This window comes from Carlito syrichta, unplaced genomic scaffold (assembly GCF_000164805.1).
Source record: "Carlito syrichta isolate Samal-C Ts95f unplaced genomic scaffold, Tarsius_syrichta-2.0.1 Scaffold309764, whole genome shotgun sequence".
Lineage (NCBI taxonomy): Eukaryota > Metazoa > Chordata > Mammalia > Primates > Tarsiidae > Carlito > Carlito syrichta.
This window is the reverse complement of record NW_007253860.1, coordinates 233,447-240,274: the sequence shown is the minus strand read 5'-3', so window position 1 is coordinate 240,274 and position 6,828 is coordinate 233,447. Positions and strand designations below refer to the sequence as shown.

General features: G+C 45.4%; 1 protein-coding gene across 1 annotated transcript; it reads left to right on the top strand.

The window, feature by feature from the left end:
• Window positions 1–1,140: 1,140 nt before the first annotated feature.
• Window positions 1,141–5,796, top strand: LOC103270219. Its single transcript, XM_021717451.1, has 4 exons — window positions 1,141–1,273; window positions 1,636–2,052; window positions 2,260–2,343; window positions 5,678–5,796. The coding sequence occupies exons 1-4, from the start codon at window positions 1,231–1,233 to the stop codon at window positions 5,794–5,796; spliced, it is 663 nt and encodes a 220-aa protein (XP_021573126.1). The 5' UTR covers window positions 1,141–1,230.
• Window positions 5,797–6,828: the final 1,032 nt, after the last annotated feature.

Sequence of the window (6,828 nt, the reverse complement as noted above, 5' to 3'; positions counted from 1 at the left end):
TCCCTTCAGCCCCCGCCCTCCACTACTCCCATTGCAAATCTCCTAGTCTTTACTGTAGGCACAGATTTTCTTTTCTTTTTTTTTTTTTTTTGAGTTGGAGTCTCAAACTGTTGCCCAGACTGGAGTGCAGTGGCCGCTTCCGGCCACCGCAACCTCGACCTGCTGGGCTCCGGCGATCCTTCTGCCTCAGCCTTCCAAATAGCTGGAATTACAGGCATGTGCTACCATGCCTGGCTGATTTTTTGATTTAGTGTAGAGATGAGGTCTTGCTGCCCAGGCGGGTCTCGAACCTGCGGGCTCAGGCAATTCACTCACCTCAGCTTCCCAAGGCGCGGGATTACAGGCTGAGCCACCGAGCCCAGGTCAGACTTTCCATAGAGTCAAAAAAAAGCCAACACTTGTACAAATGACTGCAGTGTACCAGGAAAAAATGCATCTTTCAACCATTTGTAGGTATTATCATCATTATTTTAATTTTATAGATCAAAAAATTGAGGTTCAGTGTTTGTTGAGAGTTCCCAAGCCAACAAGAAACAGAGCTGTGATGTGAACTCAGATGCATTTGATTCCAAGGCTTCCTGATGTTTTTGCTACCTCTTGTTGCATTTAGAGGACAAACTGGATACAGGCAGGCCATTAGAGGCACATGGAAAACAGATTCCAACTTTGATACATTCAGTAGTCAATTTTGTCTGCCGGCTTCTCAATTCCAGTCTGCACTGGATGAAGACAACGCAGGCAACCCCTTGGTTGACTATTATAGCAGCTTCCTTCCCTCAGAACTAAGCATTTCTGTTTTGAATGCCCTCAAAGGCCTAAATCTCTTGAATCCTGATCTCCTTGTATCTTCTCTTCAGCTATCCAGATGATATGTCCTACTCTAGCTTCCACCTACAGATAGACTAAAATCCCTTTCCATCAACCTGCCAGCATCAGTTTTCTGATGGTTACAGAGACTTCTGATGTCTCCCTGGGGACCTAGAGACTTACCTCTTGCTTACAGGTAAATAATGAGTCATTTAATATATTTACATACCAGACATCAGCAGGATTGTGAGGAAGATAACAAATGCAGGATACAGCTGGTTCCCAGGGTAAGGGTGATTCACACTCAAGAAAAGACCAGACTCATTTTGGCAGCACATCTCCAAAAGGGAGGGGTGCGGCCACATTACTGGTCCAAGAGAGGAGGTGCCTCCCGGACTAACTGGAGAAAGGCTGGCTTGGACTATGCTCTGCTCTCTCCTTGCCCCTCTCCTGGGCACTTTCTTAGGTGGGTGTCCTCTTCTCTGGCAAGCCTCTCCAAATCTTCACCCTCATCCCAACCTTGTGAATGTGGAGTCTCAGTGGTTGGTGTGACTCTTGAGCACATTCCTCCAATTGCCTGGATGGATATGGGACTTTATTCTTAGGGGCTGGTGTGCTGAGTCTTGGTTATCTCTATCCTCCGGGAAGGAATTTGCTCTTTTGGTCTCTCCCCAGGCTCTGTGACACTTTGCACTCTTGGCTCTCCCAATTTACTTCCCGTGGTTGATTCCATGTGCCTGAGCCACAGAAGAGCTTGAACCACCTCTCTGGGGAAGGCAAGCCAGGCTGGGATGCTCCTCTCTAAATGTCCCTTTATACTTCCTACAGGGGTTGGAGCTCAGACCATTCATCAATGGCCAGCTACCATGGTGCAGCTTGTGGGCAGCCCGTTCTCTCTGGAGTGCATCGTGAAGGGGACATCAAGCCCCAACTTATACTGGTACCGGCAGTCTGCAGGGGGGTCCCTCCAGCTGCTCTTCTACTCCATCAGTGCTGACCAGATAGACTCTGAGGTGCCCCAGAACCTCTCCGCCTCCAGACCCCAAGATGGCCAGTTCATCTTGAGTTCTAAGAAGCTCCTCCTCAGTGATTCTGGCTTCTATCTCTGTGCCTGGAGTATCATACTGAGCTGGGTGGGGCAGACATCTGTGCAAAAACTCCACCCTCTCCTGAATCTAACCACCCTCACCAGGAGCCCTCACTTAAGGGAAGGGTGGAGGATATTTGTGATTGGGTTTCTGACTGGTAGCTGATGTGAGAATGGCTGAATCAAGCCATAATCCTACAAAAAACATCACTAAGTTCTTAGGTAGAACAAAAAATTGAATGTGTGCAGAGCCTGAGAATTGCCTAGACATAGTCAAGTTCCCAACATTTGGATGTCTGACCCTAGGTTGTCATTCTCCAACCCTCACAGTGTGCTCTATCTTGCCTGATGCTTTATGCTTCCAGATACCTGTTGGTGTATATTGAGGAGGGCGTTTGTGCATATGTGGCTGAAAAAAGTAGAGTACACCTGTGACAGGATGCGGCTTGGTAAATGAACGAGAGGATGCTAACTCAGGTTACTTAACTGGCTAATTTCATCACCTGGAGAGTCTCCTGTCATTGCTTTTTCTGCTGAGACTGGAAATTTTGTGGTGGTTTGGGCCTGAGGCTTTGAGCCAGGGAAGGGGCGAGATGTTCAGGAGACTGTTCTCATTCAGGGTGGAAATATGACTTTGTTGGTATAAGAAACATATACTTAGAAATTTCAGTGAATATTTTGGACTTTAAAAAATGTCCTGAGCCGGGCTCGGGGGCTCAGCCTGTAATCCTGCGCCTTTGGGAGGCTGAGGTGAGTGGATTGCCTGAGCCTGTGGGTTTGAGACCCGCCTGGGCAGCGAAACCTCATCTCTACAAAAAATCAGCTGGACATGGTAGCGCATGCCTGTAATTCTGGCTACTTGGAAGGCTGAGGGGGAAGGATAGCCGGAGCCCAGCAAGTCGAGGCTGCGGTGGCCGGGAGCGGCCACTGCACTCCAGTCTGGGCGACAGAGTGAGACTCCAACTCGAAAAAAAAAATGTCCTGTTGTACTCTCTTCCATTCCTTCTCCTGTAGCCCAGAAGGAACAGAGGAACAGATGGTGATCCAAGAGATATACAAGACTGAGAATAAAGAAAAAGGCTGTGTGTGTAGCAGTAGAGTCCTAAAAAAGAGAAACTGCTTGGATGGAAATGAGGGAGAGGAAAGGGCTGATGTGGATGGCTGAGAAGAGGTGCTATGGTTACCTTGGCAACCTGGCTTCCATTCTCATCCCTCATCCCTCCCTAGTCCTCCTTATTCTTAAAAAGGGTGTTCTTCTAATGTTTCTTCTCCTCCACCAGGGGGCACAAGAACTCTGTTCCTGGCATCACTTAATCTAGGACATCCGGATGTGTTTATTTCCAGCAGCATTTAATCTGAAGAAGGAAACCTGAGACAGAGACGCCTCGCGATCAAGAGAGCGTGCAATGACATCCAAGGGTCTCTATTGCACTTTAAGGATTAAATATGTATTAAGCAACTATTGTGTGTTGGACACAGTGAGTCATCCCCATTAACAAGAAAAATGAAGTATACTCAAGATGGTGCTGGGCAGAGTCACCGCATGATTTAATCAAAACACTTGATTTTTTGAGTCTAAATTTACTAATTGTTATGTCCTTGAGCTAGTTATTTAATCTCTCTAGATTTAATTTTCCTTACCTGTAAAACTTGCCTTATTGAATTGTTAAGTGTATTAAATGAGAAGGTGTTTATATTACAGGGTCTAATTTTCAATAGACATTGTCCTCCTCTCTTTAAGCTTGTAAGATTTTTTTTATTACAACTTACCCAAGAGAAAGACTTGTTTTAAAAGTTTTAAATTATAAACCACAAGAATGTAGTAAATATTTTTAAATGGTGAATATACTTGAATGGCAAAACCATGAAATTTGTACTTACATTGTGCCTATTCAGATATTGATTATCAGTCTTTTCTGTTGGGGCTTTAGGCAGCTTCAGAATCCTTAACAGAAAACATCCAGGCAATCAGTACTAGTCGAGTGGAATTGGTAAGAGACTTGAGGCAGAAAAGTTCTAGAAAACTTCACAAAGGAGAAAAAATTTTCTCTAGGGTTAGCTTTTTAGGAGGCTATTATTTAGATAAGCAAAATGACATTCTGAGCAGGAATAACATCCTGGCAGTTTGTGTAGAAATGTGCAGGTCTCAGCAAATACTGTGGGTTCTGGAAAAGCAGTGAGAACAAAGTCCTGATCATAGCACAGGGTGCACTAGAGACAGGTAAGCATTGATAGGTAAGGTGAGGCTCATGGTGGAGGGGTTTGAAAGACATCTAAATTCATCAAAACAAGTTCATATCCTTCCTGTTTTTTGCCCCTATTCATGCATAGAAATCTTACTCCCATCGCATCTAGGGCTCAGAAATCCACAGTCATTGTAGTTTCAGGGGACAAAGGAAACTAGCTCAGGATGGCGGATCCTGCTCAGATATGACGTCTCTTGCCAGGAATGCATCAACCTCATTTGCCCCTTCAGTCAGATGAGGCTGTCTCTTTTCTAGGAGAGCTTCCAGGACTCCAATCTTGGCTCTGATTTTGTAGATGTGCCAGGACGACTATTTCCCCACATCTCATTCCTGGGCCACTTGCACCTGGATGATCTAGGACCACACGCTGGTGGCTAGAGGCACTCTCCTCAAGACACGTCACACAGATCTCAGCCACCCATAGGATTCATGGGGAGACCCCCCTGGGGCCTTTAGACAGCTTGAGGAAGACAGGAAATGCCCAGGGTTGAGAAGCTGGTGGCACTGAAATGGGGCCACTTAATATTTGTTCCCAGTATTTTATAGTTTGGGTTGAACATGCTATAGCTCCTTGAACTTCTGCAAAGCAAGTTTGACCTACTATATACCCAGTTATTGGGGGTTTCCACTTCTCTGGTTTTTTTTATTCTCTCCTACATTATGTTCTTCCTCATCCTCTTACCCACATGAGTTAGAAAATATCCATCACACAAGCCTTACAGGCCTTAGCAACTGGAGGATGAAACCGAAAGAAACCTAGTCTGTGCAGTGCACAGACACCCTCTCAAATACCCAGAGACTGTCCGTTTGCAGTCTGTTGATTTTCTAGGACTCCCTTTCCTGTGACTCATTAACACCTCTCATTACATGAGTAGAAGGAAGTGGGAAGGAAGTGGGAAGCCAGCGGTGGCGGGAGTTTGGGGGCCAGGTGGGAGAAGAGAGTTGCCTAAGTGATGTGGGATCAGAAAGGACCCCAATTGGGTCATGGCAGTTATTGCAGCTGTTTTCTCATTCCCTACCGTCTCCATGGTGCCCACAGCAGCCTCTGATCTTGTGAATAACCTCCATCAGGTGTAAAAGACATATTGGGGGCAGGGGTTTTACAGCAATACCTAGATTCCCCTCTAGAGACCCTGTTCTCTCCCCCTTGTTCTATTTCCATTGCCAGGGTGCTGACCAGAGGCTGAGGTAGGCAGAGCAGCATGGGGTGTGCAGGATGTGGTGAGTGTGGTTCTCCTGATACTCAGAAGGTGGGTGGGGGGAGCTACTTTCACAGGCACCCCAGATGCAGGACCTGGTAAATGTCAAGCCACATCCTGTTGTGACTCCCTGAGATGGAGCTAGGGCTGTTGTTCCTTGGTGCTGATGTTACTCAGAGATAAACAGCCCGGCAGCCCCACTGGCTCAGCCGAACTCGCATCTTCGCCCAAGTTGTCTGCTGCAACCTAAAAGACCCCAGCCTCGATCTCACTACTTCCTGACTTTTGATTCATGGTCATTCTCCATTTTAACACTACTTTCGTCTTCTCATTCACAGCCCTAGACCTTGTTCCTGGAGGAGAGCCAGGGAACAGGTGTCAGGGCTTCAGGTGCCACTTGTTAACCATGGGACTCCGGGGTCAGTGCTGTCTTCTTATACCATCAGACTCCCTCTGAGACTGTGGTGTCACAGATGTGTGTAATGTGGGGCTGCAAACAGATTAGCTTCCCTGAGTTAACATTCTCTTGATTCTTCGGGGCCTGCAGCCTTTGAATCACTGACTCATGAAGAGTAGAGTTTGAAGATTCCTTAGATATCATTTTACCTAATCTCCTCTTATCACGGAGGAGCATATAGAAGCCCAGAGAATAAAAATAAGTTGTTCAAGGCCATGTAGGTGAGTACAGGGGGAGTACCAGAAGCTAATTCTCTGTGTTTTAGCAACTCCTGGACTTCAGGCAATGCTTGAAGGGAATGTGGGCTCTATATTGAGCCTTGACCTTGCTCTCAATTTCATGAATCATTTGTATAAGAATAAATGAAGCAAATGATCATATCTGAGATGGTGTGAGGATGAAAGGATACATGTGAGGAATTTGAATCCTGCAAAAACTAGATAGGCTTGAGAGATGAGCTGAAGAAACAGGATACAATTAAACAAGTATGCCCTCCCCCTCCCCCACCAAAGAGAGAAAACAAACTGTGTGAACACAGGAAGGGGAGCATGTGACTCACAAGAAGTCTTTGTGAAAAACACCCAGGTTTTGAGTCAAAAGCGGGCTTTAAAAGTCAATGGGGTGATGTGGGTACAAAAAATCGAAAAATTGACCTAATGAAACCAACATATAAGATACTGATAACAAGAAGGTAAAGCTCCCTCCTTATGTGTGTAGATCAGAACCCACCCAGTGTTTTATCCTATCCTGAACAACAACACACCTTTAGAAAGACAGAAGGTAAAAACAAACTTAAATGTCTTCAGAAGAGAGTAAGTTGGCTGTGGAGACTACAAAGTGCTCTGAACTATGCCATATGAGAACAAAATTAGAGAACTTAAATATTTATCCTGAAAAAAAACTTAAGGCTAATAGTAATTATAATAAAAATGAATATTTATTGGTACTGTTCTAAGCGAATTATTTGCAGTTTGGGTTAAATAATCGCTGGAAACTGCCTTATGAAGTCAGGGTTGTGACTGAGCTCATTTT